The sequence below is a fragment of the Aulonocara sp. 'chitande type north' Nkhata Bay genome, linkage group LG3 (genome assembly GCF_057382095.1).
Source record: "Aulonocara sp. 'chitande type north' Nkhata Bay isolate Kocher_YH1m ecotype deep benthic linkage group LG3, A_spYH_male_GT1.1, whole genome shotgun sequence".
Lineage (NCBI taxonomy): Eukaryota > Metazoa > Chordata > Actinopteri > Cichliformes > Cichlidae > Aulonocara > Aulonocara sp. 'chitande type north' Nkhata Bay.
Window position 1 is genome coordinate 60,588,981 of NC_141346.1, and position 22,019 is coordinate 60,610,999.

Sequence of the window (22,019 nt, forward strand, 5' to 3'; positions counted from 1 at the left end):
CTGACATGCATGAACAATGAAATGGAGAAGAGGTGAGGATGTCGGTGCACCATGTGAGGCCTCCTGAAAGCAAAGGCCTGTCGCAGCATAATAAGTAAGGGGTGATTCAGACGTTAGCTGAGCGAGCTTTAACTATAAATCTATGAAAGGTTTTGAGGCTAATCTTAAAATTAGAGATTGGGTTTGGCTCCCAACCCTAAACAGCCAGCTGGTTCCACAGGAGCGAAGCAGCTTTAGCCTCTGCTTGTCATTCCGGCTTAGGATACTGAAAAAGCAAGTCATGGTCATTAGGGGCTTTATATTCAAGAAGATGGATTTGAAATCTAAGGGGATCCAATAAAGAGAGGTTAATAAAAGATAACTCTTTTTCTAGTTCCCGTCGATACTCCTTTTGCTCAAGTTAGAGTTTTTCAAACACTGTACTTATTTTGCTGGTATAGTAGAAGGTGGTGATCATTTCAAGTGTCTCAGAACCAGCTCGTTCGCTTTTTGGTTTCATTGTAGGGCACTAGAAACATAAACAGACCTACACCTGCCAATATAAACACTCTCAACTGCCCCTCCAATTACAATAGGCTTTTGTGAACACAGGCAAACTCGCAAGGTGAAAACACTAGCAGCTAACAGCAGTGATAGTTGTAATGTTGAAAGGTGCATTAGCACTAAAGGTAGCAGTCATTTAGTGATGTTAGTTAACAAGTGTTATGAGATCTAATTAGTGCTGAAGTAGACCAGATAAGAGTCCTCTTTCAGGTCTTCACTCTGATTCCACTTAATTGAAAATGTATCCTCTACAGTGTTCAGGGTTTTTCATGTATGTGGCTCCTTCTGGGAAGAAGAATGCGGGAGATGCTCAAAGCATGTTTGTAGGTTAACTGCAACGGAAAACGATTTATTACAGTAAAGTTTCCAGCATTTAAAAGAAGTAATCATTTGTTAACTTCCCGGAGACATGGGGGAAAAAAATAGAAGTAGTGTAAACAATTTTAATCTGTTTCATTTCTTTTCCCGTTTCCTTCAGCGCGTTTTGCTCCCTACAAACCCGTGGACATCATGCTCAAACCTTTGCTGTTCGAGGTTCCCAGCATCACCACAGATTCTGTGTTTGTGGGCCGAGATTGGCTCTTTCAGCATCTGGAAGATGTCCTGAAGGCCGGCGAGTCCACAGAGAACCACGGTGCTGTGGTGGTGGGCAGCGTGGGGTATGGGAAGACGGCCATCATCTCCCGACTTGTGGCGCTGAGCTGCCATGGAGGACGCATGCGTCAGATCGCCTCCAACAGTCCCAGCGCCTCCCCGAAAAGTAATTAGTTTTAGTATTTGCCTTTGGATGTGAGCACTACATTAACTGCTCGTGTTTAGCTAATGTTATTATAATTTCATTTCAACATTAGCTTGCAAAGTGTGGGAGGGAAGTAATTATATATTCGTTGGCAATATAAAATCAAGTTGACTAATATTACATTTACCTTACAAAAGAATGCCCTCACACACAACTAATGTTATTAATGCTAGCATATACATATATAGAGAGATGTTAGTTTATATTAATGTAATAACTTTATATATTGGTGACCATGTGCATGTCTTCCAGCTGGCCCAGGACAAAGCACAGAACTTCCTCTCAGCCAGCCTCCACAGCCCACTCCACCATCCAGTGCTGCCAACACACTGAGGACCAGCAGTTGCCCAGGAACTCCCGAGATGCAGCGGCACAGGGAGGAGGCTGTCAAACGCCTGGCTGCAAAGGTGCGCCTTTCAACATCTAAGAGAGCTCACAGTAACAAAGAAGCAGGAATCAAAGAAGCTGAAAAAAGATTGCACTAGTTATGGTGGTGTTTACTCAGGGAAAAAATGTTTGGTGTGTGCACTGGATCAAAAAAAGTAATTTTAACAATTTTCAACAGTGAGTAGATTATTTTTTGTTTTTGATGGATGGATTTGTTGTTTCTTCCTTTCTTTAAAAAAAAAAAAAAAACAAAAAAAAAGGAAAAAGAAGGAAAATCGACCAAAAAGCATCTCAGGTTTTACCAAGTACTTCTACAACAGCTTCAGTCTGACTTCTGAAAACTCCTCTTTAATAGTGACCACAGATAATTGTGATATATTCTGTTGAATGATGCATAAAATTATACATAACAATAAGGGTAGGTTGCAGTTTACTAGTCAGTGATTAGAACCTCCTCAGGGAGCAACAACCCACAGCGAGCCCTGTCAGCCATGACCTGAGAGCACAGAATGTAAACACACACCAACGTCAAACAGAGCCAGCTTCATCAATATTAGACGTCATTTAGGAATTTACAAACATCAACACACGTTTCAAATAGCAACACCATTTATCTAGGCGGCTATCAGTTATACCGACATGTATGGCACTACTACTGCTTAATTACTGGTTGGTATCCGTTCCTGTGTCAACTTCAAATAGGTGCTTAAATATATTGTAAGGCCGCCTGTTCAAGTGTTGAACTGGGATGTTTGAACATGATAAGGATCCTCAAAATTCCATGAAGCGGAGCAACACTGACTACTGAGGACAGTGCTTACTTTTTTGACAGATGAATATTCCATCTGTTGATTTTTCTGGCGTTACAAGGATCGCAAAATAAAGTCTAAATACTGCCTCTCTGGGAAGTTTACGTGTCAGCGCTGTTGAGCAGAAGATTAAGTGTTTTCTTGTATAAGCTTGTCAACATTTTTCACAAGATATAAAGTACTGCACGGTAACAGCTTTACATGTGTTCTGTTACTCCCCCACACCGTCAGTAACATTGTTAACCACTTGTCTGTGACCGAACCCCCCCCCCCCCAAACATGCATACCAGACACTGAGCATATTTCTGCACATCTTTCTCTTTCAGACTTGTGAAGTGGACAGACAAGTCCTCGATGTTTCACTTTAAAATGTTCCTCTCTCGATGCACGCCGACTAAGCAGTGTGCGGTTTTTGCCTACGACTCTTTTATTTTAGTTTTGGAATTGTTCGCTCTGTTTCCACTGAAATTTCTCTGTCGATTTTTCACTCCCGCATCTTTACTCGCACCACCTCTTCTTGTGTTGCTGAGGGTTCAGTCACATAGCAGGTGCACGTTCACTACATTTTGGAAATACTGCTTGCTAAAAGCACCATTTGATGACTTTGGCACTGCTATTGCCTTGTAGCAGGTCTAATAAAGATGATTGGGGGCCACCGGGATTCAGAGAAGATTTGTGATCCACTGTTGTAGTCAGTTGAGTTTGAATAGTGCTGTGATGGTAGGTTGTAAGGTAATTTAATAGGTGGCAGCTTTGTGAAGGACTTTCTCAGTGGATGTGACGTCTCCTACTGATTCTGCTGCGTTTAATGGTACTGATTACAACCTGTTGTCCTTCTAACACCTTTAGAATTTAATACTCTTATCCTGTCAGGGAGGCCTCCTAATTAGTGACCCTGTCAAAGGGGACAGTTCATGCACCAGACAGCTAGGGTAATGCAGTGAGCTTCATGTAAATGTCTGTGAAACTCAAGCAGTATCTCTTGAGCCAATTATGGTGAAAAGTGTTTCCAATAGGCGCCTTCACAGGGGCTCTGTTCCTGTGATGTGTGATGCAACGCTGAGCAGCTTCTGTCAGATTCTGCCAGTGCTTTTTTAATCATTGATTTAAAAGTGGTCTCATAACAGGAGCACTGAGGCTACTACCCTTTCTGCTTTATTCTTATTATCGAGACGTGCCTTTAGGTAACATTTCTGAAAATGCATTTATTGTTTTGCCAGCAGATGAGCTACCGAGGTTTGACTGCAGAGCCTTGCATCATCGTGTGTCGAGATTCGTATTGCTCATTGATGAGGCGGTAGTCTGCGTGACTTGTATGCTAAATTAAATCATCACTGCAGTAGGGGGCTTATTAAGAGTTGTGTTCATGCACACAGCAGGTTACTTGACTTTGTACAATAATAGGCATTCAATATATCAGTTTCCCTCTTTGTTATGTCACATTTGTGATGAAGCTCAAAAAACGCGTGACGCAAAAATGACAGAAAGGAGTGTTCGGACTTCTCTCAGACGTTTGCTGCTTTTAGGCTAAAGCATAACATCAGAGAAAAATTCTGGTGGTCGTGATTTTTGACAGTTTCTGGAGAAGATGTGAATCAGTGGTTGTGTTATTGTTTCAGTTGGTCCATCTTCTGACTGGATGTCACATGTTTTCCTTACTAAAGATGGGTTATATACATCCAGGGAGTTCAGCTATAATTTTTAAAATCTTACCTCCCTCTTTTCTAATTTGCGCTAGCTTTAATTGTGCCTTTATTGGCATGTGAGTTATATGTTATTATTTGAAAAAGAAAGAACCATAAATATGCATTTAGATCTGTGCTGTGGGGAGAAGTTTGGGTCCAAAACATTTATTGATGCTAAATGTTAAAAAAAAAAGTCTCATATCTTGAGGCTTTAGTCATTTTTCTAGAAGCTGGTCATCGGTTTTCTGTGGAGAACTAAACAGCAACAGCTGAGGTTGAGCCGTCAGAGGAACCGATCACCTGCTCCTCCTCCTGTGGGCCTGGAAGTGTGTCAGCTCCTCCAGGTTGGACTGTAATTAGTACAGTCATCTTCCTTCTTCTCCACCTCTGTCCCTACATTTTCCTTTTAAATCAGACCTCCTTTGAATGCTGCGGAAACCTGCTCAGGTACAGAAGATTCTACCTTTAGATATCCACCTGGGATCTACTCACTTCTTTTTATAGCTTTTCATCCGTTGCCCAATCTCTTCATCATCCCTTCTGTGTGAAATAATGAAAGGATAAAATCATGTCTTTGACATTGTAGAGATAATATGTAGTTTTATGGAGGCTTGTTGGTATCAAAAGCCTCACTTACTTACTTTGTCATGGTAGTTTTTCAGTCACCAGAGATGTTGGTGTTTGTAAACGCTTTAAAGTTATCAAATGTACCCATCAGTCAGTGAATCATATTTTTAATTCTTCCTGATTCTCAAAAAGCAATGGCTTCACTCGCGTTTGTTCTCGTTCCTTTTGTCTTCCAGGTGGTGGCTTATCATTATTGCCAGGCAGATAACACGTACACTTGCTTGGTCCCAGAATTTGTGCACAGCATCGCAGCCCTTCTGTGCAGAGCTCATCAACTGAGTGCGTACCGGGAGCTGTTGCTGAAAGAGCCCCACCTCCAGAGCATGCTCAGTCTGCGCTCCTGTGTCCAAGACCCCATGGCTGCTTTCCGGAGAGGAGTCCTGGAACCGTTGGCCAACCTTCGGAAAGGTAAAACACTGTAGTTGTATATTGCACTATTTCATTTTCATCGTGTATGAGACCACTAATCTCATTTCATAGTATTTTAATATTTAGTTTATTTGTAAATGTCTTTGCAGAGCGAAGGATTCCAGAGGAAGATTACATAATCTTAATAGACGGGCTGAATGAAGCGGAGTTCCACAAACCAGACTATGGAGACACCATTGCATCCTTCATCACAAAAATCATTGCCAAGTTCCCCTCCTGGCTAAAACTGGTTGTCACTGTTCGAATCAACTTGGTGGTAAGAAAGAACTTATAAAGCATGGCTCTGAGTTCACTCAGATGACAAAATATTCACTGTTATAATCACCTCGAGTCAGAATTACAGATGTCACATTATACTGGTGATGAGTTTTAGTTTTAAAAAGTTTATCACTCTTTCTTCCCTCTCGGTAACTACTCTGCTTATCCGCACACTTTACGGCTGATTAAAGTAACTACTGCTAATGGCATTCACTCTTCTGTTGCTGCAGCTGCTTCTCTCACACACTCAGAGACTCGCTTCCCACAATGAACTCACACAGGTGCAGTTTGGCTGTTACACTGTTGAGTGAAGTACTGGATACAGGCAAGCTGTTAAGGGCTTGATTCTTAACTTAATTACCAGTTTCGTGTCTGCTCTTATCCTCTACTATCTGCTTTCCAAGCGCTCTGAGCTGAAGCTTATCAAAAAGTTTGAACACTCAAGACTTCTGTTGTTATATTTTTTTATACAAATTGAATGAAATTTGCACAGGCTGGTTTAACTAAGCATCTTTAACTAAGTGCTTTTACAGTCTTACCTTTTAATATATTTTAATGTTATTAGTGCTAGTTTTCACTTACTTAATATACTGTATTTTTCGGACCATAAGGCGCACCGGATTATAAGGCGCATTAAGCGAAACAAAACAGTCAGATAAGTCAACTCATTTTTCTTGCTTCCTCCAATCCACATTGATTCATAAATGCTGAATTCTCTTGCAGCTGCTCTATTCCCATGTTGTTGCAGCATATTAATGACTAACCTTTGTATTGTGGATGGATTACCTCAGTTGTTCTCCTGATTGAAGTTTGGTCCGTTTACAGCATCCCGCCATGCGATTGCATTTGTCCCTAACCCTCGGGAACCCTCACATTAACTTTTATGAGTGAAAAAAAGTTAGCCTTCATCCTCTAGCTTCACTGTGTTTATGTTATGCTAACATAGCTGTGTCGCTAGCATATCATTTTATACCAGCTAGCCAAGCTTCAGTAACCCTATAAATGTCACTGCTGTTTAGTTTTCTGTCTTCATTTATGTCGAAAGGGACGGCAGAGCTGTACATTTAAATTTTTTCAGAAATCTCTTAGTCATGTATATCATGTTTAGGTGGAACTAGTGAGCTAACTTCTAACTCCGTTAAATTTAATAAATTTTGTTTTCATGGATGCTTGGATGTTGAACTTAATAGTTACACCTGATAAAGCATCAACGCTGTCGATTTTTGAGAAAATTAAAGGATTTTAAGTGCGGCTTATAGTGCAGAAAAAAAAAGTATGCCGGTTGTAGCCAACAGTCCTCCTGCACTTACAGTTCACACTGGCCCTGTTTCCCAATCCATAAAACACTGTAAAACACATTTATTGATTTGTTGACCAGAACATTTCATATCCTAAATCGGAAAATCTAACACTGTGGCAACCCTAGAAAAGAAATGAATCAAAATTCTCTCATTTTAACAAATGTCTAGCTGGACATGCCGTCACCTCTCTAGGCACTCACTCACTGTCACCAGACCCTGCACATTTTTACATTTTGACAAGTGTTTCCTGAGCTGCTCCCGCTTGTTATTCTACTCTTTACAGAGTCAGGCATATCCAGCAACATTCAGGAAAGAATTGAGACACATGACCTGCAGGGCAGGAGAGAGATGAGTCAGTCACTTTGAGCTGACACTAGGTTGACCAGTTCCAGAAATGCTATGGACTTGGATTAAATTCACGCTGCTGACAACTGAGGCTTTGACACTACTGATGAACTACATGAAAACTTATTTTCCTTGCTGGGGGAAAAAAGAAAGCACTGAGCCTTGGATAATAATGTGGTTTTTGATTGACATCTGGAATTTGAGTTATTATTGCTCAGTCAGAAGCCAGGGTCGAGTGTTGTCCATCAGTGTGGGCTGTACTATATAGTGAATTCAGCCTAGCTATTAAGAATTCAGGCAAGGCCCTGTCAGTGTGGTGAATCAATATATTGTAGCGCTGATATTTTGTATTCACCTCTTATGCTCTTCTATTAATGCATTAGAATTGGTTTTTTGACGTGGAAAGATGTTCCAGGTGACTGCACTTAAAGTAATACATTTCGACTACACTGCAACATCCATCCATCCATCCATCCATAAGCAGAACACTGCAACATATGTGTTGTAATGTCTTCTGACAAAGTGAAACAGTGTTTAATGAGAGGGAGTTACTGTTTGTGTGAATTTGCTAGGGTGACGTTTTTAGCCACCTGGAGGCTGGCAAAGCAAGAACAGCAACAACAACAAGGTTGCAGTCGGTTATCGGCAGTGTTGGTCAAGTTACTTGAAAAAAGTAATCAGTAACTAATTACTGATTACTCCCCCCCAAAAGTAATCCCGTTACTTTACTGATTACTTATTTTCAAAAGTAATTAGTTACTTAGTTACTTAGTTACTTTTTAAAAACACGATTTACAACCTGAAGAGGTGATAAAGTGATAGATCTTTCAGCCCAATTCTACTTTTTCTACATAATCCATCATACAAAATGTAATCAAATGGAAAAGTCTCTTTTTTAACTTGTTTTATCAGTTTTAATCTTTTAACTTTATGCATCAAGCAAAACATTTAATTATATGCAACATTCTCTGACTTGAATAAATTAGTTTAACATTTAAACCTATTTTCTACACATTCCAGCACATAAAATAAAATATTTTTTGTGTTTTCACTCACTCTTTCAAACAGATGCAAGTAAAACACAGCAGAAAATAAATAAAGTCAAAGACTCAGCGGTCCTTTTGCTCTATTTTCACCTGTAAAGCAGGAGCAGGGTAGGCGGAGGGTTACCCTGGTGTAGGTGTGCTGCGGTCAGTTGAAGAATCCGCGCGAGTGTCTCTGTGAGTTTCCCATCACGTCGTAGCTACTCGGTGCTTGCTCGGAAGTTTAGGGGTTTTTTTCGCTGTAAAAAGAAGTTTTCTTCCCACGCACGATGGACGCTAATGTTTTTGTCACTTTTTATGGAATCAAGCTCAAAGTAAGGTCAGTACTTCCACACTTTAAACGCTGCACGCTCATACTCTCTCCCGCACTCGATATATTATCCATTGTTGATCTGCACACAGCTGCTGTCACCAACGTCGCACTTGCTTACGTCACTGTCATGAGACATTCTCGCAAAAAAAAATCACGGTTTTAGTAACGCAGTAACGCAGCGTTCCTACGGGAAAGTAACGGTAATCTAATTACCGATTTTGCAATAGTAATCCCTTACTTTACTCGTTACTTGAAAAAAGTAATCAGATTACAGTAACGCGTTACTGCCCATCTCTGGTTATCGGAGATGTGTTTTTGTTGTCCGTGTGGTAGATTTCATAGTAACAACTGTGCTGGAAAGGAAACGTGTGGTTTAAGGCATATGTAACAGTAGCTGTTTTTTTTATAACCTCTGTTAGTGAATCCTGTGCACATGCTGGTCTGTGGCAAAGGATAGCACATTGTTAACCATGCCATATGTGTCTTTTACTTTCTTGTAATCATATTTTTCTTGTTATATTTCTGTTTTGTTCACATTCCCACTGTAACCACTTAGCAGTTGTCTGCAGTAATGAATCAAATGGCACTGTTGTTTTAATGGGAGCTATATGACGACTTCGCATGTGAAAACCTCGGAGTCGGTTTGACAATGTTTTTGTAAATCAGGCTCCTATGATGTTCAGTAAGTTCCCTTTAAGTGCAATGGAAAGGCTGTTAGTCACTGACTGAAAATGTCTAATTTTCCAAAAATGTAACAGAAGTCAGTTAAATAGTTTTTAAGAGAGTTGGCAGTCTTTTGCAGAAAAACCCTGTATGTCCTCTCTTTTTATTGTTTTTTTTTTTTTTTGGGGGGGGGGGGGGCTACGAGTCCACATATTTGGGTAAGATGCAGGAAATGGTTGCAAAATCACAAAGAAATTCCAAAATTGAATTCTCTATGTCCGGTGGGACGTGATGAGAAATATTACAAAAGCAGAATTCAAAATGAAAACAATGAACAAACAGGGCTGCGTACAACCACATGCCATGACACATAACGACAGCACAATGCTTAATAACAGAATTAATGATAAACTGAAGATATTCTACGATAACTGGACCATGCACAGCATTCAAAATAAAATAAATAGAGAAATAAATACAGTAAATAAAGAAAATGTATATAAAATGTTGTTTGGACATGATGGTTGTCAGTCCTGCTCCATGCAATAGACTATAATGACCATACACTTGCATTACTCAAAGGTTCTTGAAACTGAAATATGAGCTAATGATGATGGTTCCTACTTCCTTCAAAAGTTTTTAGAGCAAGTTCCTACAAAAGATCAAAAGCACAAACTGTACGCTCCATGCTGTATTCTCATACCGTTTCCCCTAACATTAAAGCTCTGGACACAGCAGTCAGCAGCATTGCCATTCAGTGCAGACAGTGGTTACATTCGGCTTTGTAAGTTATCTGAACCATTTGGCCATCATTAATATGCAAAAGCCATCGGTAAACCTGCGTCTGTGTGTGTATGGCTTTGCTATCTAAGCTTTCGGCTACAAGTTCAGAAACTCTGCAGCTTAGTGTTTGTATAAGCTGCAATTTAGCTTGAAATTGGAAGCACTAAATGATAGACTTTAAAGCATTATCACTTCATACTTGTAATATTATGCGTGTACATTTGTACTTGTCGCTTGTACTCAGGTGTCTCTTGCAAAAAACCCCTCAGTGAATAAATAAAGCTTATCTGCTTTACTGCCCGACTAACTCGGGGCATAGCAAAAATGAATCATGGAAGAATAATCAAGATAGCATTGTTAAGACAAGAAAATATGAAGGCATGAAATGTTTCTTATTTGCAGACAGAATCAGAGTTGTGCATAGAGATGAAATTGTCACGCTATTGTTTTGTGCTTTGAACAGACAAATAGCATCTCACCTCGGAGGAAGGGTTCGATATATTGGCCCTTGCCTGCTAGACTAATATCTGGACAATCTCTGAGGTGTTGTTTGCACCCCCTCCCCCCAATCTTGTGGATTGTGTTCGGTATGTTTTATTGAGCGTGTGCATACATGTGCTTGTGTGTGTTTGTCTGTTTGCGCTGCCTTCTCATGATGAGGGAGAGGAAAAATGTTATCTTGCGGAGGCAATGTTTCTCTAGCCTCAGACAGGCAGAGGATTGGAGGATTAAGGTGCATTGATTTCTCCAACCCCTGGGACACAGATTGAAATGTGAGCCCTAGTTCAGACCTCTGCTTGCCCGCTAGCTACCATCCCATCCATCCCCTGCCTCTTAATACTCAGTTTCCCCACTCCTGTTTTCCTCACAGCCACATTTTGAACAGTAACAAGTGTCTGCTTTGGCCTGATAGCTCAGCATGCTTGCTTCCCCACTGCTCAAAGAAACTCTTCTGATAATACACGTACACAGGCAGATTTTGTTTTTCTTAATGGCAGCTCAGGATGCAAAGAATATTTTTGCTTTTAATTAATTAAATTATTTATTTATTGGCTGTGGTATTGAGTAATACAGCTGTGTCTGTAATGCAAACACTGCACCAAATTACTTTTTTTCATGCATTGACACTTTAATAGTACATTGAAGCTCAGATGTATGTTTTTATGTCACACTCTGTCTTTATCTTGTCTTCAATAGGAGATCACCAGCCTCCTGCCCTTCTCCAAAATCTCCCTGGATGACTTTTCTGACAACAAAGAGATCAGCAATGACCTCAACGCATATATCCAGTATCGTATCAACGGCAGCAAGGACATCATGAACAATATTAGCCTGAACGGCAAGGCCGATCCTATCACAGTCGGCAAGCTAAGTAGCCACCTGATCTCCCGCAGCCAAGGGTCCTACCTGTATCTCAAACTCACCCTGGATCTGTTTGAAAGAGGCCACCTCGTGATCAAAAGTGCCAGTTACAAAGTCATGCCTGTTTCACTGGCAGAACTGTACCAGTTACAGTGTAACATGAAATTCATGACCAATTCAGCCTTTGAGCGCTCACTGCCGATCCTCAACATATCGCTCGCCTCGCTGCACCCCCTGACTGACGAGCAGCTGTTCAACGCCATCAACGCGGGGTTCGTCCAGGGGGAGCTACAATGGGAGGACTTTCAGCAACGCATGGAGCTGCTCTCGTGCTTTCTCATCAAACGGCGGGACAAGACGCGCATGTTTTGTCACCCTTCCTTCAGAGAGTGGCTGGTGTGGAGAGCTGATGGAGAGAGTACGGACTTCCTTTGTGACCCCAGGTCAGTTTTCTGCTAATGCAATAACTTCGCAGCTCTCAATTTGGTTTGCAGGCTTCTGTAATGCATTTAGAGTTTGCGTATGTTTCAGTAATGCATTTAGAAAAGGTTCTTGAATTGCACAAATAGGCATGTAGGACAGTAAGAAAAGTACAACTAATGCTGCAGAATAATATGATAAACGTGTCTTCATGTGAATGAAGTTTTGCATCTCAGAGTGCTTCTGAATTAGTTGTTTTAGGTCTCTGACAGCTTTAATCATGCCTAAATTTGGTGTCCATCCTGTCGGTTGTCACAAAGTTCTTACCTAAAATGTTTAAAGCAGTGTCCTGCTTATTTCCGGTCCTCAATTTTAATGCAGGAGAGCAGAATTTAACGTGGGATATGTCTGCAGAAGGGGAGAATAGCTGGCTCTGGATGTATTAGAGGCAGTAATTCAGTGTCTTTCTTCACATATCTGCGCAGAAATCGGTCCATAATAAACACTGCAGACTGCACCAAAGCTTCCATTTGTAAATAAACCCCTTTAGTCAGCAGTTTGCATACGCAGCCCTGCAACATCATAGATCAGATTTCAAGCAGGCTGTTTCACTTCTTCGAGTCGTCTTCTCTTGCATAATGACTCCATTGCATAACATTTGTGAGAATGTGAGAATACAGCTGTGGAAGTGAAGCATGTTAGATTAATGCTCGAATCTTGCAACAATGACATTCAGGCTTCACTGAATGTAATTTGAGATTTTGCAGAAACATTAGACTCCCTGAAGTCCTGTTTGTTGGTGTCAGCTTGTTGCATGCCAAAGTCTTTCCTTTGTCTCGGAAAAAATACACACGGCATGCAGAAAAAAAATTGAGTGTGAAGTGATGTGATGATGTGAGCATTTACAGACACATCACAGCACTAAATTCATTAGCACAAGGCCTGTTTGCGACGTACAGCACATTCAAAAGGTCATCTCAGAATGCACCTTTGATACAGTGAAGCTGTTTGTAATAAAGCAGCACCTCTGCAGATAAATCCTGTGCTCTTTTGGAGCTGTCAGGATTCATCCGAGTTCAGATGCCTGACTGCAGACTTCACCCTCATATCAAACACATCGATTCTCCTTCCACTGCCTCTCTCCGGTCTGAATTGTTCACATGTGCTGGTACCGTATTATAATTGTCAAATTTCAAATAACAAGCCGCACCAGCGTTGTTAGTGGATTACTCGCTCCCTCATCTGCTTGTTTGCAACCCACTAATTTGCGCTGCTGTTGGCAGCTTGCATTGGTCATCGGTAAAATGAACTGCTGCGTCTGTGCTCATGAATTTGTGCTTTGTTAGTAGATCACCCGCACAACTTTTGACTCCTGATCAGTGCTTTTTTTTTTTGTTGTCTTGCAGCCTCACACTGATTTGCCCTGTTTTAATAAATAGTGCTTTTTGTGAGGGAGGGGGGGTACTGACCTATGCATTTTGCAGATATTGCATGTTGCAATGCGAGGCAGGCTTATCTCTTTTAGCAGTACTTGCAGTGCTTACCTAATTGAAATGCTGGAGCCACACGCAAATGAGAGATTTCAGTCATTCACACTTCATAAATTGAATGATGTCACTTTTTTCCTCCCTGTTGCTCACCTCTGCTCACACGGCGATGCCTCCAAACGGACGAGAGCTGAGCTTCGTATTCTGGTCATTCACAGCCTTCCAGCTCCATCATTAAAAAAACAAAGGCTTGTAGTCTGGCGCAGGAGATGCACAGAGAGACAAAAGCCTGCTGCACTGCCTCTCTGTTTGTGCCTGGGCACAACTAGAGAGGATTTTTATCCAGATCAAAGGGATTCACAATCATGCATGCCTTTTTAATGAAGTTCTGCATTAATTAGTGCCTCAGTGACACTCTTCCCCCCTGTTGTTCAGAGGGTCATTGCCAAACATTTTTAGCTTATTCACACTAGCTCCAGAATACAATAGTTCTCCATGACAGTGCCAGGCTCCTCGTCATCAGCAGAATGAATCAGTACTTTCATGTCGTTTGAAGCAGAGGAACAATCATTCCTACTGTTGACGACTGAGTATCCTATCTGTTCCCTTGTTTTCTAACCCAGGACCGGTCACGCTCTCATGGCTTTCATGTTATCGCGCCAAGAGGGGAAACTGAATCGGCAGCAGACAATGGAGCTGGGACACCACATACTCAAAGCACACATCTTCAAGGTATAGATGTGGAACCTACGTGGTCTATGCATTCATCTTTATTTGAAATCCATCCCTTGCAGGAATTTCTTGGTGTTCACTTTCTCTTGATTTATGCACTGTGACAATGGTTCACCAGAGGATAAGCCGTGGGATGTGGAAAGCAACATTGACAGCTTATGCCCCTCAGATTTGCTGGTTTTTACATATGTGTGTTTGTGTATTTACTCATGCATTTATGCATTGGCGTGCGTGCAGGGTCTGAGCAAGAAGACAGGCGTGTCATCCAGTGTCCTTCAGGCTCTGTGGATAAACTGCAGCACTGACGGCCTTTCTGCAGCCCTGGCCTCCCTGAGGAACCTCTACACACCTAATGTCAAGGTAAGCCTTTGCTTCAGGTTTGCTCCTGCGCGTCTGTTGAATGCAGAACAAGCGGCTTATTAGCTAACGATGAAAAAAACACATTATTGATAACCTGAAATGCCTAAATGCAACAGGTTGCTTTTGTTGAAATGCAAAGTATAAGCTTCTTGAGGGGATATAGGAAACCTTTAAACACTATATATTAAACACACAGTATATGTATCCAATTTTCAGCATTTTCATAACCCTTTTGTTACATTGGAGTAATATAATCATATACACTGGTTAGGTCATTTTAAAGCAAATGCATCTCAGAAATAACTGCAACTTTCTTTAGATTTTAGTTACACTTTTAATCCCCGAATGTTGCTCCACGCAGAGAATGTTTTATTAATAACCGCTGTCCTTTTATATTGTTAATGTGTCCAATTATAATTTGACAGGTAAATGTTAATAAGCTTCGCGCACGAGCCAACTTCCTGTGTACTGCTTTTCAGTCGTGTTTCGAAGGGCGATAATCATTTGGCCTTTCCTGGAAAGGCTGTTCTGCCAGCATGATGCATTCTGGCTCGAAGAAAAATGATCCTCCGTACTTCTTTGCCGTTAGTGTTATTGTTTCAGAGGGCGTTCCATCACCTGGTGTCTGTTTGTGAGTTATTGTATAAATGTGTAGTATTAGTCAAACAGACATTTACAAAATGACCTTATTCTCTCCTCTGGGGGAGGGGTGGGGGGGTTAATTATGCTACAGAGGATCCAGAAAATAACACACACTTTCATCTCCTGTCGTCAAACACTCATTTCACTCTTTGGTTTTGTTTGACTAGGCCTTTATTATTGATTTACTCGTAATGAAAGCGAATACCACACTTGATAATTGCATTCGCTAGAATGTGGCCGTTTCATTTGCCGTCTGAAAAATCTGAAGATGAGAATAAGAAGTTTGATCTCTGTATGAGCCATAAAATGAGTAATGGAAACAATTCTGCTGCTCAAACATGGGTGGTAGTTCACATTTTTAAGTGTATAATTTAGCCAATAAAGAGTAAAATAGTTAAACAGTCATCTCTTCTTAAGAGAATAACATTTATTTTTAATTCAGATTTCTTTCACCTTTAAGTACATGTGATAAAAAATTCACTTCTTTGCAAAGACCTTGAAATAAATATTCAAACGTGAATGCTTTCTGCATTTTTTTATTTATTTTTTTGCTTGTATGATCAGGTAAGCCGTCTCCTGATGCTGGGAGGGGCAAACGTGAATTACCGCACAGAAGTCCTGAACAACGCACCAGTGCTTTGCGTCCAGTGTCACCTCGGTCACCAGGAAATTGTCTCACTGCTGCTCGAGTTCGGCGCCAGCGTGGATGTTGTTTCAGAAAACGGCATGAGCCCCCTCTGCTTCTCAGCTGCTGCAGGACACTTGGGACAAGTCATGCTGCTCTGTAAAAAGGAGGCTAAGGTGAGGACTTTTCATATTGTGACTACTTGACAACTCTACTGATGTAGTTTTCTTGTGATCATAGACATTTGGTTTCATTTGGCCATCTTTCTGGATTTCTGGCTTTTTCATATGCAGGGTTTGTATGGGTGCTTGAAATCATTAAAAAAGGCTTGAATTTAAATATTGTCTTTTCAAGGTTTGAATAGTGCTTGAATTTTAGATGTGGTGCTTAAACGTGGTTGAAACCATATTTCATTCACCACAAATAACTGAATGAGTCACAAAGTGTGAAAGCAAAATTTCTCCATCTGGTCTGCCTTGCACCTCTGCGTGCCAGTCTGTTTCAATGTGTGACCCCGCCCTCCCCCTGGGGATGAGTGCACTAACTTGACGTTGCTGTTTTAATGAGTGTTTGATGGAAAACGACACTGGTGGAATTTGCACTCTGAGTCACATGACAGGTGAGTCCTAGTAAATAATTTTCGAGTATGTGTACATAACACATGCTAATTTTAAAACTATGATTATTATTTTGCTAGCTATCAAACGTGCTGGAGAAATGCACTGAGTGTGATAGTACAGTAGTTGGTTATGGCATGGTGATTTATGGTATATGCTGTAAACATAGCTAACATTACTTAGCAGTAGCAGTAATGTGAGTTACTTCACTCAAGTAAAAGCTTTAAACGTTAGTCTGATACTTAACTAGCCAACTTGAGGCTTAAGGGAATAATGGTAATAAGAGGGACTGATCCATATGGGCACAGAGAATAGCCACTTTTTGTGGTACTGAAGTTCCCGGGCTTTCATTCAAAATCTGTTTATCGTGAGCACCCACCCATTAAACATAAAAATTATAAATAGCTTCAAGCTATTTCAAGCTATTGATGCCTGTGGGCACTATCAGCCACTGAGACAACAGACAAATTTTAGTGTTTTAATGAATGAATATTTCATACATTAAGGCTGCCTGTTTATTTAAGAGAGGTGAACAATACATTATAATTATACATAATAATATCACAGATGATAGACTAAATAAATAGATTTTACTTAGATGCTTGTTCATTCTTAAAGTCTTATATGTTGAATTGAACTGAATGTCATCTGTTCAAAGGCTCTCCCAGTCAGTGCTGTTCTCCATGCCTGTCTTACTGTACATGATGTTATTAGCACAAACACTTTAAAAGTTACTGTGACTCAAACATAGAAAAAATGATTTTTTATTTCCCTCACCTAATATTTAAAAGTATTTTATAGCATATAACACGTTTGAAAATATGCTTTGGTTCACATTTAACTCCAGAAAATCATAAATCAAAATAGGGATATTACCTGTCCACAGATTCATGGTGCAGTAACTGCTCTTTTAACTGTCTGGTGTCTTTGCTTTGTTTGGTGTTTGTAGACATGGTTTACATGAGTTTTTAGCTGAGATTCAGAGGTTTCTGTGGACACTACTCATGTCAGCACTTATATTTCTGACCTCGTGTTATAATCGATTAAACGTGGTCTCCTCTCTTTTGCCCCCATTTTTGATGTTGTGGGTGCAAATGATCAGGCGTGACATTCTCATAATAAAACAGATAAAATACTGCAAAGAATTAATCCTGCGTTTGTGTGATTGAAATGTGTGCGCAGTGACACTGTTTTAAAGATTTGGCCTAAATAATTCTGGAGTGAATGAGCCTAAACATGATGACCGGACTAGTGACACCATATCACCTGTGACACTCACACACGCACGTATGACTTTGCCAGTTTCAGCTGAAACAATTTCAGTGTTTCAAACCATGTTCCAGAGTTTTTAGTTCACCGTTCATGAGGTTTCAAGAAGAAAATGAAAGACAGATCTGAATGTTTGAAAGTGTTTTGGAAAAACTCTGTAAAGATTAGATGAACAATACTCAAAGGATAAATTCAACTGTTTTATTTTGTTAGATAAGTTGAAAAAAAAAGTTAAACAAGCAAGTAAATAACGAAACAAGGTTAAATGAAGTAAGAGCAAAAAGTTAACAAGTAAATAACGAAACAAGGTTAAATGAAGTAAGAGCAAAAAGTTAACAAGTAAATAACGAAACAAGGTTAAATGAAGTAAGAGCAAAAAGTTAACAAGTAAATAACGAAACAAGGTTAAATGAGGTAAGAGCAAAAAGTTAACAAGTAAATAACGAAACAAGGTTAAATGAGGTAAGAGCAAAAAGTTAACAAGTAAATAACGAAACAAGGTTAAATGAAGTAAGAGCAAAAAGTTAACAAGTAAATAACGAAACAAGGTTAAATGAGGTAAGAGCAAAAAGTTAACAAGTAAATAAAGAAACAAGGTTAAATGAAGTAAGAGCAAAAAGTTAACAAGTAAATAACGAAACAAGGTTAAATGAGGTAAGAGCAAAAAGTTAACAAGTAAATAACGAAACAAGGTTAAATGAAGTAAGAGCAAAAAGTTAACAAGTAAATAACGAAACAAGGTTAAATGAGGTAAGAGCAAAAAGTTAACAAGTAAATAAAGAAACAAGGTTAAATGAGGTAAGAGCAAAAAGTTAACAAGTAAATAACGAAACAAGGTTAAATGAGGTAAGAGCAAAAAGTTAACAAGTAAATAAAGAAACAAGGTTAAATGAGGTAAGAGCAAAAAGTTAACAAGTAAATAACGAAACAAGGTTAAATGAGGTAAGAGCAAAAAGTTAACAAGTAAATAACGAAACAAGGTAGAGGAGAGAAAACCCCAACAATCCCCTCTGAGCAAGCACTAGGCGACAGTGGGGAGGAAAAACTGCCTTTAAACGGGCAGAAACCTCCGGCAGAACCAGGCTCAGGAGGGGGCAGTCAACTGCCGGGACTGGTTGGGGGGGTGAACAGAGGTGGAGCAAGACGAGGCTACATCAGTTGAAGAAGCAGTATTGTCCCTCTACCGGAAAAAGCTGAAGAATCTTTTCTTCTTTTTCATGGACTTTTCCACGAGCGCCTTTTTGTCCAGGATGAGGGTTCTCAACTCATCGATGGTTTCTGTGTTTTGCCTCTCTAGTTTCTTGCATGTTTGTTCCACCTGTTCTAATGTTGCTCGTGTTTCTTCAAGCTTTTCTTTGAGGTCTTTGGATGTTGCCTCCTGTGTCAGCTTTGCCTTCTGCAGGTCTGCATTTCTCACTTGATCTTCTTTGTGCAGGCCTTCTAGCTGCTCATTTCTTTTCTGGATATCGCGGAGCGTACACTGCAGGTCCTCATGCGTTTTGTCTTGTTTTTGCTTTTGGGCCTGCATTTCTGTGTTTTCCCGCTTCAAGTTGTTGAATTCCAACAATATCCCCTTAATGAGCTCTGAGTTGTTTTTGGCCATGTGATCAATCTTTTTCTGCATGTGTGAGCATCGTTTTTCTAGTGTTTCCTTTTCTCCCTCCAGCTCACTTGTTTTGACCTTCAGTTCATCACAGAATCCTTGCAACTTTTGATTTTTACTCTCAAAGTCCTTGATAATGCACTTTTCTTCTGGCAGTCTTTCTTTCTGTTGCTCTTTCTCTTGAAGGAGGTCTTTATTTTGGACCAATGTTTGTTCCAACTCTGCCTTCACCATTCTGTACTTTTCCTGCATGCCTTGGAGCTCGCGCTGCAGGTCTTTTTGCTTTGTGTCCTGTTGTTCCTTCTGTTGGAGGACTTCTTTATTTTTTTCTTCAGCTTCATCAAGCTTTCTTTGGAGCAGGTGATTCATTTGGTCCATGTATTGCAGATCCCACTCCATTTTATCAATCGTGGCTTTCCTGCCTTGAAGCTGCTCGGACATTTCTTTAACTTCAGCGCTCTTTTTCTTGTTTTCTTTGATGAGGGATACAATCTGCTCTCTGGCTTGAGCAAACTTGATCCCCCAGCCCTCATTAATAATGTTGATGTCGGGCTGGCGCTGTAGTGTTTCTTCCAGGTGTTTGTTTTGTGCTTCCATCTGTAAGCACTTCTTCTCCAGGTGACGTTTTTCTTCTTCAATTTGTCGAATTTTGTTCTGGAGATGGTTGTTTTCATTCCTACTCTCCTGTAATGCCCTTTGGATGGATAAGAGGCCATTTGGAGAAATTGGCCGGCCACGCGTGGAAGGAGAGGCGGCGAAATCTTTTTGTCTCGGTTGCCGTAATCTTGGATACATGTTGGCGTTTGTATCCGATGACTCTGAGAGGTTTCCAAATTTTTCTGTAGTCAACGTTTGAAGGCTGCAAACACAAAGGCTGCGAAGAAACGAACTGAAAATTGCTGTTTCTCACCCCTATTTATAGAAAAACTTCAAAGGATCCTTGTGACATCCTTGTGACATCCTTGTGACATCGTTGTGACATCATCACTCCTAAGCCAATCAGATTGTCACATGACATTTTGGAATGTGGAATGGGGATATGTTTTTTTTTAAACAGTTTTCAAATGTAACTTAATATTTAAGTGTTTCTTACTTGACCCGCTTAGTCGATTAAAAAGTTAATTGCCACGAACACCCCTAATGTTATATAACAGACCACAGAAAAAAGACAGGTTTTTTTCTACGTGACAGAGCTATAATAAATGTTTTGTTTTTTTAATTATCCTACTTTTTCTAAAAGGGAACATTATTTAAAGAATATGTATTTAATTAAAAACTCTGTATTCATCTAAAGGGTATACCAAGAAGGGTGAGCTTCCTGCTTGAAAAGGAAATGACCAAAATAAATGTATTTCTCTGCAATTACAAACTCTGTGTAAACAGTCTTGGTGTCAAAATAAAGCTAACACTGGTGAGATGTCATCAGAGCTGTAAATATTACTGCAGATGTTACTATGTCAAAGTTACTGTGACTCAAACATAGAAAAAATGATTTTTTATTTCCCTCACCTAATTTTTAAAAGTATTTTATAGCATATAACACGTTTGAAAATATGCTTTGGTTCACATTTAACTCCAGAAAATCATAAATCAAAATAGGGATATTACCTGTCCACAGATTCATGGTGCAGTAACTGCTCTTTTAACTGTCTGGTGTCTTTGCTTTGTTTGGTGTTTGTAGACATGGTTTACATGAGTTTTTAGCTGAGATTCAGAGGTTTCTGTGGACACTACTCATGTCAGCACTTATATTTCTGACCTCGTGTTATAATCGATTAAACGTGGTCTCCTCTCTTTTCCCCCCATTTCTCTGGGCATGTGTGCTTAACTAGTTAAAATAACAAACATCTGTCTCCTATTTTTGTGTCACAAAAATTATTAATTATTATTAATGATTAAAGACTTATTAATTTGTGCAGTTTTCTTGTTTTGTGTGGTTGTTGTTTTTTGTCAAGTGGAGATGAATATCTTTAAGTTGATTTGTTCACATTTGCACATCTTTCTGTTTTAAGAGAAATATGTGTTTTGAGTTTGTACACTATATGCATATAAATCAACCATTTCCTTTTTCAGTGTTTTCGTGTGGTGCATTTTTCTCTGTTTTAACAAAAGGAGAACAAAGGACTTTTAAGTCGACCTAAGATGATTTGTTTCAATTTTTACATGGTCTTATTGAGGTAATGCAAATTGAAACATTCATTCTTTTTTTGGTAATGTACTGGAAAAGCTTGATAATGGACTTTGAAAGTGCGTAAAAATTACTTAAATTTGAAAAATGCGTCTGAACCATGCATACGGTACATTTACCTCACAGGTTTTTGCTGTTTCTGTTTATTAAAACCAAGAATCTTCTTTTTGCCAGGTTGATCATGTAGATAAGAGTGGCCAGTGTGCTCTGGTCCATGCTGCCCTACGAGGACACCTTGAGATTATCCAGTACCTGCTGGAGCTAGAATGGAGTGCTGAGGGGCAGCAGCAGGACTGCTCTCTGAAGAGCAAAGCTCTGCAGCAGGCTTTGATTGCAGCCTCGAGCATGGGGCACACACAGGTCTGACTGACACACATGCATGTATTTTACCAGATCCATAGACATAAATGCCCTTTTTTTTGTACTGTTTCTCGCTACAAAAGAAAGAAAACATGGATGTACAAAAAACATACTTTAAGCCACACAGGATCCTGGTTTTTCCAGTTTTAATAGTGAGACAAGACCTTTTCTTTCTTACATGGTTTCACAACAGCCTTCACAAAGAATTTCAGATTTATTTTTTTTTAAAGATCAGAAGGAACTATAGATATATAAAATAAAAATGAGCACACAGCGTTCTCTGTGAATATGACTCAAAGCCAGAAGTACTGTTCAGAATTGCATGTAGATTCACAATCGATAACAGTGCAGCGCCTTCAGCTGCCCCGG

The 22,019-nt window shown here is 39.9% G+C and overlaps 2 protein-coding genes across 3 annotated transcripts in view; one reads left to right on the forward strand and one right to left on the reverse strand.

The window, feature by feature from the left end:
* The window catches only part of LOC147336412 (protein TANC1-like), a 36,962-nt gene that overhangs the window by 10,081 nt on the left and 4,862 nt on the right, over positions 1 to 22,019 (forward strand). For both annotated transcript variants that reach the window (XM_086287036.1, XM_086287037.1), the window contains exons 3-11: positions 1,022 to 1,303; positions 1,595 to 1,749; positions 5,027 to 5,258; positions 5,369 to 5,535; positions 11,183 to 11,790; positions 13,878 to 13,986; positions 14,224 to 14,346; positions 15,553 to 15,789; positions 21,465 to 21,650. In XM_086287036.1, the coding sequence (XP_086143162.1) occupies positions 1,022 to 1,303; positions 1,595 to 1,749; positions 5,027 to 5,258; positions 5,369 to 5,535; positions 11,183 to 11,790; positions 13,878 to 13,986; positions 14,224 to 14,346; positions 15,553 to 15,789; positions 21,465 to 21,650 (2,099 nt within the window). The remainder of the gene's footprint in view (positions 1 to 1,021; positions 1,304 to 1,594; positions 1,750 to 5,026; positions 5,259 to 5,368; positions 5,536 to 11,182; positions 11,791 to 13,877; positions 13,987 to 14,223; positions 14,347 to 15,552; positions 15,790 to 21,464; positions 21,651 to 22,019) is intronic.
* LOC147336413 (uncharacterized) lies at positions 18,389 to 20,050 on the reverse strand. Its single transcript, XM_086287070.1, has one exon. The coding sequence runs from the start codon at positions 19,895 to 19,897 to the stop codon at positions 18,680 to 18,682; it is 1,218 nt and encodes a 405-aa protein (XP_086143196.1). The 5' UTR covers positions 19,898 to 20,050; the 3' UTR covers positions 18,389 to 18,679.

Coding starts and splice junctions, on each gene's coding strand:
- LOC147336413 (XM_086287070.1), bottom strand. CDS start 19,897: ATGTATCCAAGATTACGGCAACCGAGACAAAAAGATTTCGCCGCCTCT.